General features: G+C 43.5%; 2 protein-coding genes across 2 annotated transcripts; both read left to right on the top strand.

Annotated features, from left to right (window-relative positions):
* Positions 1-495: 495 nt before the first annotated feature.
* LOC133968642 (anoctamin-8-like) lies at positions 496-27,223 on the top strand. The gene is made up of 18 exons (XM_062404797.1): positions 496-891; positions 3,746-3,856; positions 5,661-5,793; positions 6,935-7,073; positions 7,244-7,340; positions 7,951-8,067; positions 8,222-8,349; positions 8,848-9,009; positions 20,495-20,647; positions 20,919-21,045; positions 21,722-21,777; positions 21,872-21,946; positions 22,527-23,024; positions 23,323-23,493; positions 23,579-23,770; positions 23,860-23,991; positions 24,279-24,389; positions 25,668-27,223. The coding sequence occupies exons 1-18, from the start codon at positions 693-695 to the stop codon at positions 26,334-26,336; spliced, it is 3,270 nt and encodes a 1,089-aa protein (XP_062260781.1). The 5' UTR covers positions 496-692; the 3' UTR covers positions 26,337-27,223.
* Positions 9,391-17,289, top strand: LOC133968701 (uncharacterized). Its single transcript, XM_062404877.1, has 14 exons — positions 9,391-9,981; positions 11,097-11,246; positions 11,330-11,416; positions 11,503-11,640; positions 11,724-11,804; positions 11,960-12,094; positions 12,208-12,821; positions 12,933-13,260; positions 13,451-14,255; positions 14,409-14,618; positions 14,737-15,020; positions 15,219-15,347; positions 15,443-15,604; positions 15,712-17,289. Exons 2-14 carry the CDS (start codon positions 11,097-11,099, stop codon positions 16,975-16,977), a joined length of 4,389 nt encoding a protein of 1,462 aa, XP_062260861.1. The 5' UTR covers positions 9,391-9,981; the 3' UTR covers positions 16,978-17,289.
* Positions 27,224-27,388: the final 165 nt, after the last annotated feature.

The raw sequence follows: 27,388 nt of genomic DNA, 5'->3' as shown, positions 1-27,388 counted from the left end.
TCAATGAACACAAAGGTGGGTGGTGAACAAATGTTTGCCCAGTAGCCAGATCCTATCTGGAGAATGCAGCCATCGATCACTTAATGAAAAGCATTATGAACTTTAGGATTATGCTTTTGAATTCAGGCTGTTCTCACTTTGGTGTCCTCCATAAGAACCGAAGATATTTCAAAACAAATGTTTCTAACAGTGTCCTGTTGGTGTCAAATAGAAAATTCAATTCAGTTTTATTTATATTGTGCCAATTCACAAAAAGCATTATCTCAGGGCACTTAACAATATCATAGAGAAACCCAACAGTTGAAAAAACTCTCACATGGGAAGAAACCTCTCGAAGCAGACTCCATGTGCCTCAACCGGTTGGGAGAGCACGAGTGAAAAAGCGGGAGAGAAGCGAGGGAGGTGAGTATCTATCTAACTATTTGTTATGAAACATGTAAGATGCACCTTCAGCTCCGCATGTAAACAGATCTGCAGCCTGTAGCGCGGTGTTTCCCCCTAAACTCTGTCGTCACTACTCAGTCACGACTGGTGCGCGTAGCGTGAAGATGCCATGATCATGTTCAACCCCCTCCTCCTCCTCCTCCTCCTCTTCCTCTGTCACACACGCTACAGGCTTTTCCCTCTCACATGCACTAAGTGTTGTCTTTTTCTGGTAGCCCCTTCGCCAGCGGGAGTGTTTGCACATAACCATGCAGGCTGCGGGCTCGGGAGCAGCTGATACCGACGCTGCTGTGACCAGTAGCAGCACAGACGTCGACGGCACAGACGGGGCAGAGGAGAGGATGGAGAGGACGGTGCCAAGCGAGCAGCAGCAGCAGAAGCAGCAGCAGCACAGGACCAACAACACCCAGCAGCAGCAGATGTCCTTAAGCCCGTCCGGTGTGCTCGGTGGGTACCTCAGACAAAAACGATGCAAACAGTCGGTGTCCTGCGTGTGGAATCCGAGTGTGTTTGTGTGAGCGTGTTTATGTGCGTGTTAATGTGCACGCTGCCTGTGCTCCTGTGCATAAGCAACATGGTGCATTCGCTGACAAATTAACACACTCCACTGGCTGGAGGCAGGGAGAATCGGCGGTGCTGGGTGGTGTCGGTGCGTCTATCCTGGACCCGCTTCTTGTTGTGCGCAGTCGGGCTGAGGCAGGCCCGGGAACCGTCGGTCGGTCCGGTCGGTCTCTGTGGTCCACAGGTGCATGCAGCGGGTGTGTTTTTACGCAGCGGACGTGCACGTCCCGACGGGCTGTGGCACACTGTAGTTTGAGGAGAGTCTACACTGTGATGCAGGCTCCGATGTCAGCTCTAGTCGAAGGTCGGTGGAAACTTGAGGGTTTAAGAGGAGACACGTCTTGTTGGTGAGTAAGCAAAATACATGTTATAGTTTTTTCTGGAATTACAATATGAGGGATATAAGGCATCTCTTGGCATTTCATCCTCTTTATTGGCTTCATCGTGCAATGGTCCTGGGCTTGTGCCCCTCTGGGCCAGGGGTGGATCTAGGTTTTTCTTAAATCAGGGGCCATCATTTACACAGAGGGGCCATTTATATGACCAACATCCATGCACTCCTGATTCAGTACGGTGCACATTAGTTTCATTCCTTATTTTTACTGTTAGTGCTCAAGCTTCGAGCAAAGTCCACACATCCTTGGATATGTTTTAAAATTGATTTATTGTTCAAGGCCAATGTGCTCTTCAAAAAAAGCTTAGACTTATCTCTTTCAAAGAAAAATACTTCTGACAGGGCTTGGTGCACTTCAGGGGCCAATCAGATTTCAGCTGGGGCCAGTGCGCCCCTGGTGCCCCCCCCGGAGACAGGGAGGCCCAGTGGTTTTAGCAGTTTTACCTGATTTTACTTTACCCGGTGCATAGTGTGCGATACAGGGATTCCAGAGCGTGGGTTGTTCTGGTTGCGGGAAGAGACTCAGGTACTAGTGCGGCCTAATGCATGTGACCATATAACCGTTATAGTCTTAAGCATGAACAGTGTCACTGCATTGCACTTTAAGGTAACAGATTTTAACTACACATATATTCTCAAGATGTACATGTTTGTTTGTGTGCGTGTGTGTTTGTGTGTGTGTGTGTTTGTGTGTGTGTACAAATGGATGAATTTACACCAAATTTGGTGGGATATCAACATATTGGAGCTGATTTGTCAAGGCCAGAGTTCAAGGTCAACAAAATACGGTTTCCCTACATATCATATATCAAATAATAGCTGTAACAGAGAGACTATGTAAAGCTACATTAATCAGTCAATGATGTCATGTAGATGTCACAAAAAGTCAGGATCTTTGTGCATAGTTCTTGTATATTTTGTGTTATCTCTCCCTCCAATAGGACTATAGACAAAACACAAGGGTTATACTGTATATCCAAAATGTCCTCATGACGTCACTAAGAAGGCAGAAAATTACATCATATAGTGTTGATTAACCATTAACTTTTGCAAAACATATCATCCAGCAGATGAATATCTATATGTAAGCCTCTGCCAATAATGTTATTGTTATGTTTATTTATAAGAAATTGTAATTTTTTTTGCATGCCTTCTTTTGTAAACAAAAGTAAAATATAGAGAAAATACAGTATATATATACAGTTCTGCAACGTCAACCGGCATCCAGGCATTGAATGTTCTCATCAGACATGATAATGTGGCTCTAGAGCTGCAGCCTGGCAGAGAGACATGTCAGATGGAGCTACGTGTCCTGAGGATCCAGCCTCTATGAGCTATTATGTCAGTGACAGTCAGAGGGTCCATCAGTCTGGGGTTGATCAGTCTGAAGAGCCGGCAAGTCGAAGAGAAAAGGCCCCTCGGTGTCAGTAATTTGGCTTGAATTGCCTCATTGTGTCATACTCACATGCACACAGTTCAATGAACAGAACCGCTCAGTGATTTCCATTTCCAATAATATCTCTGGATAAACACACTCCTTCATCAGCAGTGCAGCTCTCCTCCATGATAACAAGATCTCGACCCTGTTTTTCATAGTTTTCTTTCATGTATTACAGTTCATCAAGTGTTGCTTACAGGCACTGTGTTGGTGTGCACGTGTGAAACGTAATTCTGTAGAACATGGAGATGACCGCAGCGGTGAGGAGGGAGGAGACGTGGTGGTGGAAACTGTTGTTGTGATAATACAGTCACTGTACACTGCAGAATCTGATCACAGTAATGAGAGAGAGTGTGATGCTACGATTCAGTGAACAGTGAGGAGGTCGCTCGGCCACTGTGGCCTCTGTGACTGCACGAGTGTGGGTCTGACTGCAGAATAAGAACCAACGTGTGAAAGGAGAAGAAGACAAATGATGATTTCACATTTTAAACTGCTACTTCTTGAGTTTTTTCAACAATCAGGGGTTTTGGTGACAGACTTGAAAAGCTGGTTTGTCTTTGGCTATGAACACAAGAGCCAGTTTCCAGATCCTCCATCTGTTTGCTGCTCGTAGCGTTTGTTTGCTCAGAGTCATATGACCCAGTGCTGCACAGTCAACCTTCACGCTGTGTTGATAAATGCTCTGGACATTTCTGTCTTCTTGTCTCCGCGACCGGTGCAGAAAAACAAGGGCAGAAAATATGGTGAAGAGGTAACATCAGTGATGCAAAGAATAAACTGTCATCAGATGAGGAGTTATTACCATCTGCCTGTTCCCCTTTCTCTCTCTCACACACACTCTCCTCTTAATTTATTCTCTGTAGTCACTCTCAACATTATTAATCCCAGTTTTCTCCTCCTTTCAGACAAACTGTTTGGTAAGCGCCTGCTCCAGGCCAGACACTACATCATGTCTCGGAGGTCCTGGCTGAAGATGGTGCCAACCGAAAACTGTGATATCCTGATGGCATTCCCAGGTACGGTCAGCTCCGCTCATCCTTCCTGTTCGCCCTGTTCGCCCGGTGATGAATCGATCACCACCCAGAGGATGCTGCATCCTTATTAAATGTATTTAGAGGGTATCCATTTACAGTACTAGCTATTAGGGATCTTTTAAGGAAGCTGCCATTGTGGGTATGGTATGTGAACAGGAAGCATTTAGCCGCAGTTTGAGTCCGACAAACTTCAATCACATTTGGAATAGTCATGGCCAGAAAGTCGGCGGTTTGATACCCCCTCCTTCAGTCTGCATGGCCGATAAATCTAGAAAAATACTACAAGTACAGCCCATTAAAAAAACTAGATGTAAAGAATACATACTGGAAATTATGTTGCAATGCCAAAATGGGATTAATCAGATATGAAGTGAGTTATGTGACTGCTTGTCGGTAAATCCTTGAACGCTATTATACACAGTGTATGTCACATTTCTGCTCAACATGTGACTTCTGTTCCTGTACAACATTCAAATCAAAAATCAAACCATGATACCAAATGGAGACATGTTTAAATAGGTCTGTAGAGAACACAACAAGGACATAATTCACCAAAGCATGTTGGGTATGGGTTTGGAACCCTGCGAGGTCACAGGACTCACTTTGGGTCGTGCTGTCACTCGCTCCTCTTAAAGAGCTGTGGCAGACCCATTGGGAAGGCAGCAGTTAAAACAGAGGTTGTGATGATGCCATTTTGTCTGTATTTGGGTGGATTGGCCTTTTACTGTCACCACCCTCCTGCTGATGCTGCTTGGCCTTTTGGTGGTGAACAGTGGTTTGGTTCAGCCTCTTTATGCAGTAAACTAATCCGATTCTGCCTTTCACAAACATGCGAGGACCAAAAGCAAATGTTGGAGTGTGAGTTTGTCTCAGGTGTGCTATCAAACTTAGCATAGCTTTTAAATCTATGCTTCATTGCTGCTAAAACCCTTATCTTGATGATGTTTTCCTACACTTGACATCTATTGCCCATCTGTCCGTCCTGGGAGAGGGATCCCTCACATGTGATATGCACACCCTGCCGGAAGACGTTATTGTTTCACCGTAGCAAAGCCGCTTAAAGTACCACCGCAACGTGAAGCATGCGTTGGTGGGCGAGGGGCGTTCAAGTGGAATGCGCCATACCAGACTCACTCGAAGGACACATTGTGCATAAGAAGCGGTCAGTTTTACTGTAATAGAATGTGAAGTTAGTTTGCCTCACCAACTGGCTAAAGAAAAAAAGACCAGCTAAGAGGACCTTTAGAGGCATAAGATTGTGTCATGGTGTGGTGAATGGTTGTTTGATAAAAAATAGGAAAATGTTCAACCATACTATAAAAACAATGGCTAAGAAGCCCAAATAATTTCTGTTTGATTTAAAAAGAAAAAAGTTTTATTCAACCATACAATGGCTAAGAAGCCTGAATTCTGTTTAGGATGAATGTTCCATATGGAATAGTTAAGAGGACTGCTAAAGAACTGCTGAGTTGCAGCACCATTGTTTTGTTTATTTATGATAAAAAAAGAAAACATGTTAAATGTATATATCTGTCTTTTGTCATAAATCTTTTTGTTCTAAAAAAAATATACTGAAAAAAATCGATAATGTGATTAATCATGATTAATCCATAGAAACCTGTGATTAATTTGATTAAAATTTTTAATAATTTCACAGCCCTAGTTTTTCCTTCGTCTTGCTGAGGGTTAAGGACAGAGGATGTCTATGAGACAAATTGTGAGTCGTGAATATGGGCTATACAAATAAAATTTGATTGATTGATTGATTAAACAAATCTCTCCCCAGATACGATCGATGACCACACTCTGCTGTGGCTCCTGAACCAGATCCGTGTTGGAATCCCACAAATCAGCATTCAGATTCGACAACATAAACACACCCAGGCCCACGCCTTCTTCATCACCACGACGTTTGAGAAGTAAGACTCTGAATGCGTGTTTGTTTGTCTGTTTGCATGCACACGTGGGCCTGTTTCTGTCTGAGCTGTTTTAAATGAGAAGTTCCCCTGATTCGTACTTTTCCAATCAGCTGATGAGCTCTTGATTTAGTAACATTTCTCAATTATTTAACTGCATATACAAAGGATCCTGCAACATGTTAAGGAAACACTAGCAGCAACAAGTATCTTGCCTGCTATTATTCCTGTATGGTTTAAGTGTGTTTATAAAACCATTTAAAATCCCATACTAAAAAATGATTCCTAAAAACAATTTGTCTAATTTTAGCAGCAACTGGCAACTATATCCTTGTTGTCCAATTGTCTAAAGCACTAATTCCTCCCGCCCTTTATTTGCTTGTTAGCAGGTTTACGCAAAACGTACTGGACACAAACTTAGTGGAAGGATGAGGCCAGGTCAGAAGAACCTATGGATTTTCAGTTTGGATCCCAAATAGGGCTCAGATCGAGGAATTATTGTCACTGTCTTTAAGAAAGTGAGATAGGGCGTTGATCATCATTTCCCATCATTTCTCACTTAATATTTCGTAGATCTTGATTTGTAAAACAAAAAATAATAAAATCCAGATCTAGTGAATTTAAATGTGGCTTTACCAGGGGACTGAGGTTTTCTCTCTACTGAGGACATTCGGTAAAGTTATCATCGCAGCGCTTGTGTAGTCTTCATCATGTCTGGTCCGGATGTAACTGGATCTGAAGAGGTTTCCGAGTGAGACATTATCGTAACTCACTGGGATGATGAACTAAACTGTGAAACTATTAAGATTAAAACTGAACAGAAAAGATAGGCAACAGCGGGACTGAGTACACTTAGTGTCTCTAATGTTGTGCATTTCGGATGATGTACATATTTGCCTTCTAGTGGAGAGAAATCACACAAAGACCTTTCTGTTTCACTGTCGTACTTATTGCAGTATCTATTGTGTGTGTGTGTGTGTGTGTGTGTGTGTGTGTGTGTGTGTGTGTGTGCGTGTGTGTGTGTGTGACAGTACGTTGTTGTTATATGCCCTTAATGCTCTTTATTTATCCAACATGTGCGGCCCGGCCTCTGCACGGAGTTAGTGCTCCATCAGCTTTAATCCTGCTGTTCATTTACCCTCAGCTTACTGCGCGGCGCCGAGCAGATGGGCATGTACAAAGCGGTCAAACCACAGTTTGGTGGCGGGATGCGTCGCTTCTCCTGTGAGGAGGACAACATCTACGAGAACATCGAGAGCGAGCTGTGCTTCTTTACCTCACAGGTTAGTTTTCAAAACTCTGGCCCTTGTGAGTCAGTATAGCTGTGAATATTCATGATATTAAATAACAGGGGTTACTCATTTTGATATTAAAAAAATAGTCATGGTCTCTTTATAAATTGTAACACATCATTCCTTATTTTTTCCCTCCCTCTTTCTGTCACGGTGCTCAGGAGCGTCAGAGCATCATCAAGTATTGGCTGGACAACCTGCGAGCCAAACAGGGGGAGGTCCTTCACAACATTCACTTCCTGGAGGGACAGCCAATCAGTATGCTTGTGGTTGTTATGAAGAACCTTTTTCTTGTTGTTCTATGTCTCTTTTTCTTCTTGCTCTAATTTCTAAAAACTTTAATCCTAAATGTGGCCTTTGAATTAGCATCGGTACCATGTGCAGTGGATTCCACTTGCAGTGTTTGAAACAGGGATTACAGTGTTTTTACCCTAGACTGGAAATAAAGATGGGCAGTAGTGATCGGGGGATCGAGGCCGTGGTGTCTAGGTCCCAACGATTAAATGCGCTCAATCAATCCCGAGTCTGTCTCAGCTGTCAATCATATTTCAGCCCATTTATTTATCATTAAATAACATAATGCTAAATTATCAGCATTTGAAGAAACACAGGTGTGATAAGAGCGACCTAAAATTATAAAAAGTAAATGTACTGGATGTGTACTTTGACCTTTTTGGTCCACGTCTCATCCACTAACATGGAGGTTTAGGACCTGTACTGTAGCCACTCTCCAGGTGGTGATCTAAACGCTTTGGCTTCACTTTTTATATTAAGTCTATGGTTTTACCAAGAATCCCTTTACCAACACTGGGTGATGACCTGCCTTTGTTTAAAATATGGTCTTTTTAAGTAGACCCTTTATTTCCAGTTCCAGAGCTCGTAGCTCGGGGGGTGATCCATCAAATGTTTCCTCTCCACGAACAGAGGATCCTCAACCAGCTGATGACGTCTTGGGTCCAGGCCGTATGTGAAAGACAGCCGCTGGGTAGGAAGTATCAGTTTTGAAGAAAATCAAACTGTAGACAGCAGGTCTGAGTTATACAGTCACATTAACTGACACTTATCTGTTTGTCATGCAAATGATCCTATTCTCGCCAGAGCCCCAGTATTATCTCATTACAATTTCCTCTCCTCTGTAGATGATATCTGTGACTACTTTGGAGTGAAGATCGGGATGTACTTTGCTTGGCTGGGTTTCTACACCAACTCCATGCTGTACCCTGCTGTCATCGGCTTCCTGCTCTGGATACTAGCAGAGGCCGACCAGGTACCTAAAAGCTCTAAACGCCTTTTTCAGACATGTCCTGCAGAGGATCTCTGGAGAACTGGGTCCTGATTTTTCTCCTCGCAGTTTGCCTTTCACACATGCACAATGCAGCGGGGGGGGGGGGGTTCTCTGCTCAGATGCATTCACAACAGCAAAAATTCCTCTGCCAGATCCAGGTGAGGGCTGGAGCAGCTGGCGGAGGTAGAAAGTAAAGTCTTAATTCTACTGCGGAGATCATATGATTTGTTCATAACACGTTGACGCCGGCGTCAGCTCATATCACCAAAAACTCTCTTGACATCTTTTTTTTGTCTGTGTCTTCTACATGTGTGGCAAGGCTTTTTCATTCTGAGATATTAGTTATTTCATTTATGTATCTTTCCTGAGTTAGAAGCATCATCAGCCCTGCCTGTTTTCTCATATGTCACTTCCTTTTGCTTCTTAAAACTGAAAACCTTGACATGGAATTAATCGTTGATTCTCTCATGTTCTGCACAGACCAGTCAGGATATCTGCTGCGTGGTATTCGCCCTCTTCAACGTTGTGTGGGCCACGTTGTTTCTGGAACGCTGGAAGAGGCGGGAGGCCGAGCTGGCCTACAGGTGGGGCACTCTGGACACCCCCACCGAGTCCTTGGAGGAGCCCAGGCCACAGTTCAGGGTGAGGATTGTTGCCTGAGCAGAAAATGCAGAGTTACCAGTGTGGTATAGTTGTGTGAAAACAGTGTAAACTTAAATCTCCATGAGTCAGTCACACTCATATCAGGCTGTAGTTTACAGCTGTTTCTGAGAACTTGCGCAACTCTGCAGATACCATATTAGGAAACAATACCAGGAAGTGTTTCAAGTTTCAAGGAAGAGTGAGTTTTTCAAGCCCCGCGTGGCCTCGGAAGAGGGAGCGGGGGTGGGGCCTGTGGGAACTGTGACGACAGCCCACCATGTTGAGTGCAATGAATGGGATGGGGGGTTGGTAATGAGGGGAGTGGGCTCTGGGTGGGCCTGTTGCTTTAGGCAGGAATGCGGGGTATTTGAAATAAGCCCGGCTAGCGGTGCCGGGAGAGTGGAGGACTGTCTATTCGCGTCCAATCACGTCTCCGGATCTCCAGCTTCTAACGGTCAATCAGTAAGCGCTATCTCCCGAAATCGTCGCGCCGTCGAATCACTTCGCGCAGTCTCTGCAATTCGACAGCAAATCAGTGGGTCCGTTCTCCCAGTTTTATCTGACGTCGCCCCAAAAGAGACGCGTTCAGTTCAGCCAATGACAATGGGCGTCTTCACCGAGCGGCGCATCCACCGGTGCCCTCCCCCCACCTTCCGCCGCTTGACTTTTTATTTGACACCTTCTGAACTCCGACACTCTGAGGATTTACACTCGAAAGGTAAGATGTCGCCACTGCCATTTCACTTAGTCAGACTGCTTGTAAGCTTATTTATTACACCGAGAAACGGCTATTACACCGTGTATAACACGCCGTTCATTCATTCATTCGCTGTTGATATCGCTATAGTCATTTCACTTAGTCAGACTGCTAACTTGTTAGCACATTTACACGACAAAGGGGTATGACGCTGGGTTTGACTTTTTATTTGACACCTTCTGAACTCCGACACTCTGAGGATTTACACTCGAAAGGTAAGATGTCGCCACTGCCATTTCACTTAGTCAGACTGCTTGTAAGCTTATTTATTACACCGAGAAACGGCTATTACACCGTGTATAACACGCCGTTCATTCATTCATTCGCTGTTGATATCGCTATAGTCATTTCACTTAGTCAGCCTGCTAACTTGTTAGCTCATTTAAACGACAAAGGGGTATGACGCTGGGTTTAACAATCGCGCTTGTAAAAGCACCGTTCAAAGTTGCCGCTTTTCATACCCCACTGTACGCTATAGGAAACCTGTATGAGCGGCACATTTGGCGCTTTTCATACCGCTGTACATTATTATAATCTTTATGAGAGTAGTGTATAACATCATTATGATGTAACACAAGGTTACACTTTGCATGTCGATCAAGTAATAATAACGTTGTATAAACATGTATGTATCCACACTGTAATACAAGCAGTAATGGAATACTACTATATTATACAATGAGCTGAAATGTGTTACAATTTGCTGTAGAGTATGCTGATTCTTTAGTTTTTCTCTCACATGCATATAGGGGAGAGCAGGGTAATGTGAGACATTTGATATATCAGTAAAATGTACACATTTCCCATTAATTCAGGATGTTTCCTAGCAATGGACATGATCAGAATGTCTTCAGGACAAAGGGCAGTGAAAATATGATTGCTTTTTAATAAGTGGTCTTGTGTCTCACTCTACCCCAGCTTAGGGGTAAAGTGAGACAGACCAGAGAAATCTAGGGGGTAAAGTGATCCACTTACTTTTTCCACTGTAAAACTACCATAACAACACATGTTGTAATAGTTAAAATCCTGCCAGCTAGATTGACAACCACACATTCCAAAACTTATATCAGACTAGTAACAGAATCATGGGGATTGCTCAATTAAGCACATTTATGATTATTATGATGTGATCTCTTGCACACCCTAGCTTTCCTGCACATTGTTGCTCTCTACACTTGGCAGGGACAGGGATATTGTTTTCTCTGCGCATTCAAATGCCAGTTCACAGCACTTAACTGGAGCAAGGCTGGTAACGTGAGACATTGCCCGATGTCTCACATTACCCCGCTCTCCCCTACTTGTATCAACTGAATGTGTCTATTCTTGTCAGATGGCTTCCAAAGACAAAAAACACAGAGCTATGGGTGATGAGGAGTGGATGTCCCGTCTGCGAAGGTTTGCTGCTGTCGGGGTCTGGCCTGCTGATGCAGGAAACCGGCCGGCACCACGCCAGAAAAAGTGGCACGATCTGTTTCTGAAGGTAAACTTGGAGGAAGTGATATGTGTACAATCATTGCATTTAAAGCAAAGTAGTAATAATACAAATCAATATCATTATTACAGATTGAGAAATGCCCAATGCAGCTCAGGGGTCAAAGGTCGCTGTTTGGAGGGACACAGACATGTAACTGTGGCTTCCATATAAAGAAGGTATCAGAGGTCCTACCTAATATTACGCTTTCTTGGTGTTGTATTACATATTATTGAATTTCATTTTCTTTTCCTGGAACCTGTAGCCATCAGTCTCTGTGTCCTCTTCGGTGACACCACAACCAGGACCCTCGTCTGGATCCCCCTCCATCACACCCTCGTCTGGATCCCCCTCCATCACACCTGGGCAACCACCACGCAAGCCCACTTTGACTTTGGCCTCAGTATGTATTGAGGGTGTATTTATATTTAGCATATGTTTATATTTTAAACGGCTACACATAAGGTTACTCTTTCTTCTCGTCAGTTCACAAAACCACGGTTCGGTGGATCGCATGGTGCCCATGCAAAGCCAAACTTGGCTTCAGCTGGGCAGCGTCGAATCAAGGTAATATAAGGACAACATCATAGTAAACATAGTATCCTTTTATTTTGTTACAGATATGAAGAAATGGTCTGGTCTTCTAATATCCGTGTTGTTAAAACTAATTATGACACAATACTTTCTTTATTTTTGTGTAAACTGTCCTCTTCCTCAATTAGACCACAACTGACACCCCGTCACCTGGCCACAGTCCCAGGCACTATATTCAGACTGTCTCTCCTCTGTCTCTTCCACCCTCTACCGTGTCGACAACCACCTCAGCTTCCTGTGTCACATCGGCTGCTACTGGAGCTGTGAGACAAACTCCTCATTTAAGTTGTTTCCTCGCAACAATATTTTATTAAACTTGAAACAAGTCTCCTTCATGAGTAGCTTATGAACATACCTTTTGTGATTTATTAATTAGACAGTGTCAACTGCCATATCCTTGGAAACCTCCTCTGCTCCTCCGGCCCCTGTGGACTCTGTGTCCTATGCCTGTGTTTCCTCTGCTGCAACCTCTGTGGCTGGTCCCTCGGCACATCCTACCCCTGATGCTGAGCCATTGGCGGCGCATATGATGTCTGCTGCTGCTGTTGCTGCTTCACAGCCTGGCTGGCTGCCTGCAAAGCTGAGGACAACTATACCACCTCAGGACCAGAAATGGATAGCAGCAGCTCTGTGGAAGAACAAACGTTTGCGCTCCGACCTGATGCTGTGGTATAATCCACCATTACCAGCCATCATTTATCACCAGGTCCCCGCTCCAGAGCGCTTTTTTACCCACCGGCTTCTCGTATGGATGCCGTACCACCTGTGGAAGGTGAGGCTGTCCTGTCCTGCCTGTCACAAACAACTCACAGGCTATGGAGCCCACAAGAGAGCCCGCAGGGTTCTGGATGTGGACAATTACTACCTTATGATTACTGAGACACTGTGGTGCAATGCATGCAAGATCGCCTACATTTCCAGCAGCAAAACAATATTGGACCAGCTGGAGATGCCGATCAGGATGGAGTTCACACCGATCCTGACTCAAAGGTTATTATACTGAGATTACTTTGCTTATGCAGCGTCTTTGTTTGTCATTCCATCACACTTCAAAGTTGCTGCTTTTATATTTGTCTCCCTTTTCCCCTTTTTTCTTTACAGATATGCGTGTGACATAAGGGTCATTGTCTCTCTGAGGGATAGGACCCAGGGTAACAGCCCCTCCCGATTGGTCAGGCAGCTGAGGGAGAACCACAGTCGGGAGTGGATTCGATATCTCATCCGGTACTGTTCTAAATGCATACACTTTGCAGACCGGCAATCCCTGCTCCCTGTCTTGTTCCAGGAGGTGCCAGAGCCGTCAGTTATCCCCTCTCACAGGTGGATGCTTACTGTTTATGGCAGAGACATTTTGAACAGGCTGGACCACATCAAAGCGAGCATTACTTGCACTTTTGGAAGTGTCCTAAAAATGGACTCCACCAAAAAGGTAACTATTTTGGACTGTAGACAATGTCATATTCTACATTATAACCTCACTTTGTCGCAATTATAACATTAGTAGTAAAGACGTGAAATATAACTATGCTTTGTTCAATAAAAGAAACCTAATTAAATTATAATAGCATCACACATATACAAGATATTTTATTACTCACTGTCCTTTATTTGCATCACAGATCACCAAGAAGCTGTCAGGCTTTGCTAAGGGGACTGCCTTGTGGCTAACATCTGTTAGCAATGAGGTGGGCCAAATCCTTATCAGTGTCCTGACTGCTCAGGAGGGTCCAGCTCTGGACAACATGGCAGCTGGTCTCATCCACAGATACAGCACTGCTGGTGTGGCCCCTCCAAAGCTACTGTACGTTGACACTGAATGTTGTCGGGAGGGCTTGGTACAGACCAAATTAAAACTGCGATTTGGAGGGTGGCCAGACCTCATTGTGAGGCTGGACATTTACCACTTTATGAGGCGGCTGGCATCTGGCTGTACGAAGGATGCTCATCCCCTCTACCCCACCTTCATGGCCAAATTGTCCAGCTGCATCTTTGAGTGGGACAGCAGAGACGTTGCATTGCTGCGGCGAGCCAAGCGTGCCGAGCTGGTACAGGAAGGTGTACCGGGCATTACCGACCGAATGGTAGACCTCCACATCACCAAGGCCGAACTGTCCAAGCACTGCAGAAGGCAGACAAGGGGAGAGCAGACGACAATCACCTTGCTGGAAAGCCTGCTCGATGAGCTGATGGGGCCGAAGGGCAGCGACAATCTTGGTGTCCCTCTGCTGGACATGGAGAGGATGAAGCACATCTGGCGTGTCCAGAGGAAGCATGTAAAGTGCATTCAGGATGTACCGGGTGTGCTTCTCTATACCCAGACGGGCACCACCACCAAAGAGGGCATTGTTCTGCCTAACTACAGGTGTGCTCGAGGGTCCACATCCCTTGAGTCCTTCCACTTACATGTGAACAGGTTCATTCCAGGTCTGTATGAGTCCATATACATTGATGAGATTAAATATATAGGGTTCAACGTTTTATTATTATTATGATTAGTATTAATACTGCTAACCTGTTCAGTATTAACACTGACAAAACTCTACTTAACATTATTTGTCACATTGTCTCTCTCTTAAGGGACGAGTGCAAACAGCCTTAACTTCCAGCTGTACCTCCTGGAAGGACTTAATCGATGGAACCAGGACCGTCAAACTGCATCCCTGGCAGCCAATCCTTCCAGCCTGCTCAGTTACTCAGGGGACCTTGTTCACTGTGCCAACACCATGTGTCTCAAGGTGCTTGGAAGGAAAGCTGTGCCCTCTTTTCAGCCCCCTGCTGTTTACACTGGTGAGTTTAACCTTTCCACAAGGATGAGGTGATATTTCATATCCATGAAATATAATAACCTCTTCAGTTAAATTTCTGAAAGCTAATTTTCCTCTTCCTATTCTTTTGTCTGTCCCAGGGGAGCTAATAGGTATTGATTACCTCTTCCGTCAGACTGGAAGGCCCCTGCAGGATATACAGCCTGACTCAGAGGAGGCCGAGCAGATGCTGGAGGATGTCTGCACTGAGGAACAGGGAGATGAGGGCTTTGAGGATGCTGTGTATGACCCAACCGTTGAGCGGCTGGACCTGTCCTCAGATCCGTCACCTACCAGCTCTTCAACTCCCTCTTCTCTCCACTCTACTGCTTCTCCTCCAAGGCCTGGATGTAGCTCCACGGCAGCAGCATCTGAGCATCATGTGGTAATATTCTCATCACATTTCTTTCACCGTACAATGTCTGTAGATAATTGTGGCTGTGTTGTGATTACACTTACAGTAATATATGTAGCAGTGCTATCAAGAAACCAACAAAAATTACATGCAATAAATACAAATCTGGAGAATGAACAAATTTATAAAAGCATAACACACTCTACTTAAATTACATTTTATTTCTAGATTGAGTATGAGGACACAGACATGCCCCCTGTCCCATCCGCCCCTCCTGCTGGTTCTCTTCTTTTAAGTTCCACCAGCCTTTCTGCGACTACTTCTCCTGCTGCAAGAAATACTTCTGTAGCGCGACGGGTGAGTGTTTCTTTGGTACGATTAACCACAGAACCATTTATACTTGTGGTATGCTATGGATTTGTATTTCTATTCAATTTCCCTTTTTTTCCCAGGCTTTGGATTTTCTGCCCAGGGAGTTGCCTGGCCCATCAGCCGTCACCGCCAGCTCAGCCTCCATGCTTCCTCTTCCCACCACCCTCTCGCCCTCTGTCCCTACAGCCACAGTTTCCTCTGCATCACAGCACACCACCCCAGCAGCACCTGCGCAACATCTGGTGAGTCTTTTGCTAAAGAATTACACTGAGACAGTAATGTTCCTTTCCTGTATTTGCTACTATGTATTTTTTTTGTGCTCATTTTGATGTACTCTTATTTTTACCAGGCAGTGGATGAGCGTTGTATTCCTGGAATGGACCTCGTGGATTGCCTGGCTGACTACTTGGTGGGGCTAAGACTTGAAACTGGCCTAACCCTCACCAACCTGCAGGCCAGTACAATTATAGCCCTGTGGCAGAACCTCCTGCCATATGATCGCCAGCGGGTGGAGTATGCTGCACGGCACAAGACTCGCCTGATAACAGGACGCTTCAGGTGCTCCAAACAGAGGGCTGAATTCACACCAGGTGTGGAGAGCACGACACGCTGTGTCTTAGGGTCAACAGGATCCCCTGCACAGTGGCCAGACTGTTGTCGCCTGGTAGAGTCCATCTTTATCAAACTGTGCCGCCTCTATAAGAGCCCTAAAAAACAGGGCTCTCAGGTTCTGACAAGATGGACTCTCATCATGAACGATTATATAAAAATCAGGGAGCTGGTCCTAGGTAATGGTGTGGTGATGCAGGCTACTACACTGCAATTGTTTGAGGTCAATCAAACAACCCTCATTCAGTGGCACAACAAGCGCCTGAAGAGGCAGGATTGTAGTATTCTGCTGCAAGGGGTTAATTTGCCTCCCGCTATCCCCATTGCTCCGGTGCCTCTGCCACCTATGCAGTCACGCCCCACTGCTGCACCCCCACATCCTGGCCCCTACCATCAATACCACTTGCCAGAGAGTACAGTAGGAAAGGCAGTGGACAAGAGAAAATCTGTTCGTCCAGCCCCACCAGTCTACTTGCCTCCAGCTATTCATGTTGCTCCTGTGCCTCTCCCACCAGTGCAGTCACGCCCCACTGCTGCACCCCCACAGCTTGGCCCCCAGCATCGATTCCACTTGCCACACACTTCTGCAAGAAAGGCAGCGGACAAGAGAACGTCTGCTCTTCCAGCCGAACACCCTCATCCGCCAAAGGCTGTCTGCCCAGGATTGCCTTCTCTTGTCACACAGCAGACACATCCGCATAGCTCTGCCCCTATGCCTGTTGTACCCCCACCCATCCCACCCTGTGGTACATTCGTTTTTTTGCCCCCACAAGTCCCTGCACTGAGGTTGCTTGCTCCCGCTGGCCCCCTCCCGCCCCCATCTCCTGCCCGAAGAAAGTACATTCGGACAACAGAAACAATAAAATGCGGTCAGTGTCATCAGCCCCGGGTTCAGGAAAATGGCCATCGCCAATATTATGGCTCTGTATACTGTCCTGTTACAACTGGCATGCCACATGACCAGTGGCTGGAGGACATGCGGAGGAAGAGGGGGGCAAAGAAATGATGCCATTCTGTAAATAGTGTAAATAATGTATGTATATAGTTTTAAAAGACAGTGTTATTGCGACAGTCAAGTATTTTTTATCCTCTATTGCTTATTGGTTTTCTCTTTTTTTGTATGTTTATTAGCCAATACATGAGGATCTCTTTCATTCTTTGTATTTTCATTGTGTTTTTATTACCTCCAACAAAGACGTAATTTTTCACTCTTGTCTGTATCTTGGTCCATTTATTTCATTCATTCAATCGTTGTTACTGTTGTTTGTGGTTCTCTTTATAAAGATATCCTGTATTTTTTTAATAAATGTATATACTTTTTCTACAAAACTATCTTGTTTATTTTTCCCAATGCACTATGCAAGCATTATAAATATTACCAGCATTACAAGCAGTACAAACCCGCTGTTTGAACGTTTCACCAATATAAAGTAACTAAGTGACATTTAAGAGATTCATACCAATAGGTAACAGTTTGGGTAAATAGACACATGCTGCTGCCGGGAATCGAACCAGGTACCCTTGGATCCACAGCTGCTTATGCCATACTCAAACAAAGTCTATTTTTGGTCATATTACTCTAATTAATACGATAACCTACGCATCCTACAACATCTGACAGGCAACAGGTTCAGTTTCAATTCCCTGTTCTTTCCATTTCCTCTCTTTTTCCTCTCTCTTTTCTTCCCCTCTTCTTCCCCCCCCTCTTCCCCCTCTTCCCCTCCTTTTCTTTTCTTCCCCCACCTAAACAGACTATTGTTCCCCAGCTTTAGCGGAGTCGGTAGAGCATGAGACTCTTAATCTCAGGGTCGTGGGTTCGAGCCCCACGTTGGGCTATCAATCTTTTTTCCTAAGGATGAAGGAACTTCCAGTAGTTGCCGAACAGTTAATTGGATAGTTTTCACATTTCCAACAGTCCCTGAATGCACCACTTTAGAAGATATCAATGGACATTTAGGATTAATACTTGGTGTAAATGACGCCGTTTCGAGCCAAATTTGAATGTCTGGTTTCCTTACACTCGTAGGAAACCTCAGGATCAGAAAGAAGGCATGTTAATTTTCTTTTTCTGTTGTTTCTTCACATCTGAATCTTTGGTCACCATCCACTTCAATTGTATTGGATTCTGCTGCAACGCTGTTTACCCCTGAAACTCCAAAAGTGTTTTGTGGACTCAAACACTTTACCTACCCACCCCTCTATCGGCATAGTGGAGAGTAGATAATGAGTGAATTTTAATTTTTGGGTGAACTATCCCTCTAAGAAGATTTAGCCTAAGAAACACTATGTGGCATTTACCAGAGCCTGATCACCAGAGGTGTGGACTCGAGTCACATGACTTGGACTCGAGTCAGACTCGAGTCATGAATTTGATGACTTTAGACTCGACTTGACAAAATGTAAAGAGACTTGCAACTCGACTTGGACTTCAACATCAATGACTCGTGACTTCACTTGGACTTGAGCCGTTTGACTTGATAAGACTTGCTCCTTTCCCCAAAACACAAAGATTAAAAAGTATGTTATTAAGGAGCGCTCTGTATCTGTCATCGTGTTTGTGTGCGTCTGTGTGTGCAGCGCCGCCGCTCCCAAAACGTGCACTACGCGCTGTGCGAAAAATCATCATAGTTATTATAATTATGTAGCCGAGCGTTTGGTTGTATCATAAGTCCGGCTTCAGCCGACAAAGGACACGAGAGCAGGTCATGCGTTCGGGACAGCACACCCGTTTATTCTCCGTTCATTTTACAACTTCACTCATCACAGCACCCACTTCCTTTAAAACCCTGTTTCAAAATAAGAGTCACTACCAACAACCCACTTAAAACCGGAAATACAAATCAACCCTCAACAATAACGTCATTAAATAAATTAGCTTACAATTATAATGCCGATATTATTTCAGTATAGAAATATTAGGTACCTTTTAGCCATGTATATCACAAAAAAGGCAGAACAAGAGATATATTAAATTGCTCAAAAAAAGTTAAAGAAGATTGACTATTCTTGTTTGTACTTATTGATGATAATTTAATGTAATCATAGAGGAGTTATGCTTAGGGCACCAAAATGGCTCGCAGCGGCACTTGGTGGAATCATACTACGTCCACATCGTGCACAAATGACTGACAGACTTTTGGCCAATTTGGTCTTTTGCAAATGCAATTCAGCATAGGGCCCTGACATATAAAAAGCACAACCCTGTTCATTGTTATGTTCAAGTATTTGTTATGTTTCTCACATGTACACACACACACAGACAATATGAGGTAAGATAAATGAGATGAGATAAACACAGGACAAGACAGAAATGTTCATGTTCATGTATTTGTTATGTTTCTCACATGTACACACACACACAGACAATATGAGGTGAGATAAATGAGATGAGATAAACACAGGACAGGACAGAAACTGCTGTGGAACTAGTTAAAATGCAAAATACAATGTTAGCATTTTTGTACAAATAATTACAGTTGCACTTGTTTGTTCAAATGTGTTCATTCTGTAGGAGTGGTTTAAAATGAAGAATATTCTTGCAAAATATGAGTTAAATGTTAAAAATGACTGGTTAATAGTGCAATAGGGAAGTGCAATGTTGGCACAATTTTTTTCTGTAATTTCAATTGCACTTGTTTTAATAAATAAATAAATACAGATTTTAAAAGCATACATGATCTGTGTAAATATATTATTACTCAGTGATCAAAAGGACTCAAAAAGACTCGAAACTCAAACTGCAGGACTTGGACTTGACTTGAGACTTGTCAGTCTTGACTTTGGACTTGACTCGGGACTTGCCTGTCTTGACTTGGGACTTGACTCGGGACTTGAGGGCAAAGACTTGAGACTTACTTGGGACTTGCAAAAAAATGACTTGGTCCCACCTCTGCTGATCACAGATGTTTGAGAGTTGTAGAGCAACTTTTATGTAGTTATACTGTAAATTAGTGCTTTATTGTACTGTGTCTGTTTTATATGTTTTCTATAATAAAGTAGCTCTACAGTAGTAAATCATAGATATGTACTTATGATTTTTGTAAGAAATATAAGGTAATTATAATGCAAAAATATAATGCAAGCGGTAAACATCCATTAAAAACAAAATCCTCATTTTAATTTGGATCTGCAACAAGTTTCACACGCACATATCGGTCCCATAATCATGCCTGTTTTCTTTCATCAAGATTCATGCAGAAATCAGTAAACATTTAGTAAAACGTTAAAAAGTTAAGGACATTAAAGAAAAAAAAGCAATAAAGCATCTTTCCACCAAGTTTTGGGGAAATCCGTTCTCTTGTTTTTTGTGTAATCTTACAACCAAACCAACCAAAAGACAAATGGACAGGTTGAAAACATAACATCCTTGGTGGCGATTATCAAGCAAAAAAATTATCATTAGGCACATTCTTATGCACAAACATTTTCTGTCCATGTTCCAATGAGTATGATTGCAAAGATCAGAACAAGGTCTCTAACACTCTCTTTTTTCTCTTTGTCCTCTTTTGCTGCCGTCTCTGCAGGGCGTGAAGCGCTGCAGCCCCGTAACCGGCTGTGAGGAGTTCTACTACCCGCCCTGGAAGAGAGCCCTGTTCAGGTGGCTGGTCAGCCTGCCCATCTGCCTCCTCTGCCTCTGTTTCGTCTTCATCGCCATGCTCCTCTGCCTGGAACTGCAGGTCGGAACAGATAACACAGCCAGAAATCACTTGTTACAAACAAATGTAGTTGATGTATCCTATAGATGATGAATGAGGATAATACTGCACATGTCAATTTTGTTATTTAGTGCATTCCATTAAAATGTTACATCATACCATAGATTAATTTCAGTCGGAAGACTGGTGTGAATTGTGTAATTTTCCAACACAGATTTGAGAATAGAAACAAATGAATGGGACTCTACTAGATACGTATCATGCTTATTGATCATGTTGATTGACCTTGCAGGAAGTGGTGATGGAGATTCAGGAGCTACCTGGTATTACAAGATTCATTCCTAAGATACTTCTGGCCATCACTGTATCCATATGTGATGAGGTGTATAAGAAGATCGCCTACTGGCTCAATGACATGGGTGAGAAGCACAACATTTACTCTCTGGGCATATTATTATCTCTGTGACAGACAATGGAAGAGAGGAAATTACTCTGTACTACTGTAATTTAGTCCAGGTACATTCATAGGGTTATTATATGTATAATGATACAGATCAAAAAATAGCTCTATGGGGCAATTAAAGGTTAAGCAGGACGGAAACAGCATTTCTATAAGGGCCTGAATGATTTACTAATGAACATTTGGCCGATATGAGCCTTTCACATACATTTTGTTATCGGTATTTATATTTATTGATATGAAAACTTTTATCTTTTAGAATAAACCAAGCAGAAAATATATATGCATTTATTTATTTATTTTTAATTATTTATTTTCCTGGTTATTCTTCTTCACGTTGTGGAGGTTTGGCTGTATTTGATCTTTGATTTATAGCATTAATAATAAAGTTAATGGTTTAACTGTGAAAAATCAAGCCTCAATTACATTTCTTTGTCGTAAGGGTTTTGATACCAACTTCTTAGGAATCATTGCCATTTTCTATAAATATATATATCGGGCGGAATATTGGTATCAGAAAAAAAAAAACTCCCTAATATCACTATCAGCGCCCTCAACTATATATCAGTCAGGCTCTACTTCCTGCTGTCATTAATCTGGACGTGGAGTAATGTGTCTCTTCTTTCTCCACCCAGAGAACTACAGACTTCAGAGTGCCTACGAGAATAATCTCATCATCAAGATGGTTTTTGTGAGTCCTGCTTTAGTTTGATGCTTGAATAGAGATGATCCATTCTGATTGATATGCATTTGACTTCCTGCAATATTTTCTGTTTGTTTTACAGTTTGAATTCATCAATTCTTACCTTAGCCTTTTCTACATTGGATTCTACCTCAAGGACATGGAGAGGCTGAAAGAGGTACCAACAACTGTACAATGTTCAGTGTGTAAGATTTAGGTGAAAGGGATCTATTGGCAGGAATTTTATATAAAATAATCCTAGTGATGTTTTCACCAGTGTCTTTCATCTAAATTGTACAAATAATTTTGGAATAGGGCCCTTTATATCTAAATACTCTATATTAACATCAGGAGGGGGTCGTCTCTACGGAGGCCGCCATGTTTTTTACAAACTGGACGAACTAAACACCTTTTGTGTTTTTATGACAACTGAAGGATACCAGAGGTTCTCCTTCATGTTTGGAAGGGGGGAGGGGTATTCAGCTGCAACATGAAACTTCACCACTAGATGTCACTGAATTGTATACACTGAACCTTTAACACCATCTCAATCAATACGATATAACATGGAACGTCATATGTAGTTTATTTCATAATATGCTACTTGGCTTTTGAATCAATGCTCAGTTTTTACTGTGGGTAGTAAACATAATAAATCCAGTATGAAGCTGAACAAAAAAGTAGCATGTTTAATTACATGTCTCTCTGCAAACACTTTCGAAAATGGGCATGTGTTTTACTTTTTGCGTTTCTTACAGATGCTCGCCACCCTGCTGATCTTTCGCCAGTTCCTGCAGAACATCAAAGAGGTCCTCCAGCCATATCTCTATGAGCAGAACAAGCTGGGTGTCTTCACCCCGAAGGTGCTCTGGGAGCTGATCCAAGCCATCACGCTCAAATACGGCCGACTGGCTCTGGGGAAGGCCCAAGCCTCAATGACAGCGTACTCCTTCCTGGGTCCCAAAGGGCTGTCGGTCAGTCCCAGCGCTAACGGTAACCCAGAGCCGAAGAGAAGAGGGGACCTAAAAGCCGGATTCAGGCTGACAGAAGAAGAGTGGGACATGAATGACAGTGCTCTGAAACAACGTAAAGTCAGCTTCACGGAGAAGGTTGACTACCAGGACGTCACAGCGGAGATGCAGGCGCGGGACCGCAGCTCCCTGGAGGACAGTCCCACAATGGTAGAGGAAGGGATGGAACGATCGAGTATTTTTGACAGTTGTGACGAGGACAGTGATTGTGAGCTGCTGTCTCAGGTATGTTGTCTTCTTATTAGAATGTATCATCCCACACTGCAGCTTTATGCTATTCAGTCTAAATTTGTTCAACAATCAATGCCTCCCTCATTATGTTTGAATAATCTCCACACAGATGAATGTGTTTCATGTAGTTATATGTATTAAAGGAAGGGTTGGTTCTTAGTTTCTGAAAAAACATTTGTGTATTAAGTGTAGCTTCGGTTGCAGTGTCAAAGCTTCCGATGTCTCACTGTCTCACCAGAGAAAGTATTTTATAGATTAATTTTAACATTTAAATGTTGTTTTGCTTTTGCAGGATACTAAGGAGAACGCCACTGTGTCCTCTCCGAATGACAACCTTTGCCATAGAAGGAAGAATGTAGCTGAGGAGAAAGAGGACAAGAAGTCCTGGATCGATCCTCCAGAGGAAACCAAAACTGTGACCCTGACCCAGGCTGAGATTGAGAGCTGTATGCAGACGTATGAGGTGGGACTATGATCCAGTCAGAGTAATTACCATTGGACTATTAATGCCAATGTTCATCAAAATTCACGATGTTTGTATCCGGCAGGACACGCTTCAGGACTACCAGGAGATGTTCATTCAGTTTGGTTACGTGGTGCTCTTCTCCTCTGCGTTTCCCCTGGCAGCCATGTGCGCTCTCATCAATAACATCATCGAGATCCGCAGTGACGGCCTAAAACTCTGTTCCGGCCTTCAGAGGCCATTTGGCCAGAGAGTGGAGAACATTGGACAGTGGCAGGTCAGTGTGTCATGTTTCGGAGGATGCGAGATAAACCGTCTGGTGACGGAGCCTGTTAATGTTTCTATGTCTCTTTCTCTAAACACCAGACTGCTATGGAGGCTATGGGCTTGATAGCCATCATAGTTAACTGTTACCTGATTGGTCAGTGTGGGCAGCTGCAGCGTCTGTTCCCCTGGCTGAGTCCTGAGATGACCATCATCTCCATTGTCTTACTGGAGGTACTGTATGCTCTTTAGTTTCGTAGTTTTAAGAAAAGGCCGTTTTATTCCCAAAATTCGGATTTAAAAATACAAATGTGCATGGCCTGCTAATTTTTGCTGTTTTGATTTAATAGAAATATTTTTATAATATTCACTAATGAACAACAAACCTCGTAAGAGTTTGTGGTGTGTGTATGAGATTAGATGTTTTTTCTGTAGAGGAAAAATACAGAATGGGAAACGTGATTGTGTCTTTATGTAACCGTGTGTTGAGTCTGTCCCTCTGTGGTCTTGGTGGTTTACAGCACTTTGCAATCCTCCTAAAGTACGTCATCCATGTTGCCATCCCTGATATCCCTGGCTGGGTAGCAGAAGAGATGGCCAAGCTAGAGTACCGACGAAGGGAAGCTTTCAAGGTATAGTCGTGTCATAGCTTGAAAGACCTTCGGTCAACTTTACGCATGCTGTATAAATGTATTATATTTACCTCCTTGTTTCCTCTGGTCTGTTTGTGTGCATTGTCCAAAGATGTACACTAGGACAATTCTCTTTTGACTCTCCATGAGAAAAAAGTGATTGTCTGCATAGTGTTGTATCACATCAGTGGCCCTCTGCTCTATTTTAAAGACCTCTTCTGAAGAAAATCATCTTTATAAACATGTGAGCATGTCCGCCTTGGGCCTTTTACATAAAAAAGACAGATTTTGAGCTAAACAGCCCAGACTTGACACAAACCTAAGCAACCAATACTGTAGACATGTGGGTTGGGCTCAGTACCTGGAAAAAGCTCCTCGGCTGCAGTTGGAGCTGTGAGGGTGGGGAACAGGGGCGAGACCATAGTAGCATATTCATAGATCTAAGTCAGGAAATGTGTAGCATTACATTTAAGTCATTTTAAAGCCATTACGGGATTTTTTGTTTTTTATTTTTAATGTGTAACTCAAAGAAGAGTTTTAGGTTGTTTAATAAGCTACTGGAGGGGGCCTTTAAAAATCTAAGTGTGTTAAGCATGTGTTCCAATCCAGTAATGGCTGCAAAAAGGTTGCTGCACCAAGCATGGGGAGTAAAGGGGTTGTATTCATTAACTTAGATATAGGGTTAGTAATTCGTTTCAGATTTTTTTTTAATCTTATTTGTTGCAATCCTCTTTACGTCCTGAAAGACATAGCTTTGATGAGGGGTGAGTCCACCGGGGGGATCTCCTGCTGTGTTCTCACATCGAATTCTCCAGTTGGAGAAAGTGTGAAGATAATCCAGAGTCTAATAGGCCTAGTGCGTGTGGGTTGTGCACCAACCTTTGTAGGTAAACGTTAGTGTTTTTGAAAATGTGCCCTGAATAAAACAGCATACTCACTGAACCACTGATGTCAAAATGACTGTGTTGGTCTAAAACGATGGAAGATTCTTGTTTTTCACTTTTTGACGTGTAAATGACAGAGTCTGCAGTTAACAGTTAGGACCAAATGTCAGCATTTTTAGTGTGAACAACAACCAAACAGTTTTCTGGTCTGAACTCTGACTTCTGAACTGAGGGGGTGGATTTCTACTCCAGCTGTGTGCTCTGTTCACCACACATGTATTCATGCTTTTCTTTATCTCCCTCATCTTTCTCTATTTCAAGGTGTCTTTCTTACTATAACCCATTCTATCTCCGCCTCCGTATCTTCTGTTTAACGTGCCCTCCCCCCTTTTAGAAACATGAGCTGCAGGCCCAGCAACACTTCCAACAGCAGCTCAGACGCCGGCGTGAGGAGGAGGATCTTCAGCGTCAGGCCGAGCTGCAGGCAGAGGCCCGTCAGGAGAGCGAGTACCACAAGGCCGAAAGCCAGCACCAGCATCACCACGACAAATCGTCGGGGGCCAAGTCGGGGGACAAGCCCAAGAGACCCAGCTCTCTTCTGGGAAACAACAATGTGATGAAGCTGAAACAGATCATCCCTCTCCAGGGGAAGTTCTCCTCTGGCACCTCACGCTCACCGGCTCAGTCCCCGACTGGAGGTGAGGCCAAGCTGCCTGGATTTCTGAAGTTCCTGAAGTCGCCCGAGATGAAAAAGGAGCCAGCGGTGGCAGCAGGAGCAGCACCAGGCTCAACAGTCACCTCTTCAGTTCTCCCTAGTGGCCAGGAGAGGTCACAGTCCCCCAACAGGACATTCAGTCCTGGGAAGCTGTTCAGTTTCAGCAAATCAGAGGGTACCATTGTGTGTGCCAACGGGACACAACCAGTGACCCAGGCTGCAGCCAGTCAGCCCAACAAGTATGACTTAAACACGTCGCTGGAGGAACTAGCCTCTAGCGAGTCCGATAAAGGAGACTCAATCAGACAACAGACTGATTTAGAAAACTCTGGCTCGAAAAGCTTATGAACTTTCAGCCGTGCTAATGTAACATTACTAACCGAGAGCAATGTACAAATATTCAGGCGACATTCACGGTACTGTAGGAGAACATGTCTCTCACACGGACCACATGTAAAGTCAGTGAGCGTTAGATTTCCACTCTTGATGCAACTTACTCCGCACAAAGTACAACACTAACACTTGATTATCTAGCTTCCACATTAACTATGTACAGTAAGTGTTTGAATGGAGGATTGAGAACCCTCTTGACGTAACAGTTGAAATACTGCATGACTGCCTGGTTTTCCAACAGCGCCAGAACAGATCTTGTTGCTGTCCAGGATCTTTTTAAAAATCGAAATTGAAACATATAAAGAACTTTATCGTCGATGACCTCGTTTTGTCAGAAGGACACGAACAGCAGCTTCCCATTCCACGTCCGTCTCCTTCCGATGCCTGTATTTGAATGCATGTTACGTCGTGTGCATGCATTGCGTGTCCACCATGTGTTTTTGAGTTGTGCACTTTCGAAGCCATTCTATTCCTCCGCAATAGGTCCGATTATATTCACTGTGACCATGAAAAAAATATTCTATTTTTCTTAACTTTGATTTTCTATGAATTATTTTACTACATAAATTAGCGAATGTACTTCTAAGATGCAAAACAAATCTCACTTGAATAAACGTCCATCAAATGACGATGCATCACCTGATTTTGTTCATAAACACCACTGGATGATAGAGCGTGTTACTGGGTTGATTTGTTGCAGGGTTTACTGAATATGAATTTCCCTGGAGAATTGTAACCTATGAAATCAAACTCCTTTTGTTTGAAACCGACTCCTATGGAGATAATTTTGTATCTGTGTCGGCGACATCCAGTCGCCAGAGGAATTCTGTTTTAGGGTGTCTGTCTGCCCCATTTTTTCACTTTTAAGGAATTTCTTCAAATTGGTGCAACTGTTCACACTCGACTCACGGATGAACTGTTAGATAGTGGAGCTCAAAGGTCAAGGTGACAGTCTTGTGATTGTTATTAATTACTTTAGGTACTAACATTTACTTAAACTATAGAAC

The sequence above is a fragment of the Platichthys flesus genome, chromosome 14, assembly GCF_949316205.1.
Source record: "Platichthys flesus chromosome 14, fPlaFle2.1, whole genome shotgun sequence".
NCBI classification, from domain to species: Eukaryota; Metazoa; Chordata; class Actinopteri; order Pleuronectiformes; family Pleuronectidae; genus Platichthys; species Platichthys flesus.
Note: the sequence above shows the minus strand (reverse complement) of the source record. Positions and strands in the feature narration are given on the sequence as shown.

Coding starts and splice junctions, on each gene's coding strand:
- LOC133968642 (XM_062404797.1), top strand. CDS start 693: ATGCAGGCTGCGGGCTCGGGAGCAGCTGATACCGACGCTGCTGTGACC. Junction 23,771..23,859: donor AGAACATTGGACAGTGGCAG/GTCAGTGTGTCA, acceptor TCTAAACACCAG/ACTGCTATGGAGGCTATGGG. Junction 24,390..25,667: donor GACGAAGGGAAGCTTTCAAG/GTATAGTCGTGT, acceptor CCCCCCTTTTAG/AAACATGAGCTGCAGGCCCA.
- LOC133968701 (XM_062404877.1), top strand. CDS start 11,097: ATGGCTTCCAAAGACAAAAAACACAGAGCTATGGGTGATGAGGAGTGG. Junction 11,417..11,502: donor GTGGCTTCCATATAAAGAAG/GTATCAGAGGTC, acceptor TGGAACCTGTAG/CCATCAGTCTCTGTGTCCTC. Junction 15,605..15,711: donor CAGCACCTGCGCAACATCTG/GTGAGTCTTTTG, acceptor TATTTTTACCAG/GCAGTGGATGAGCGTTGTAT.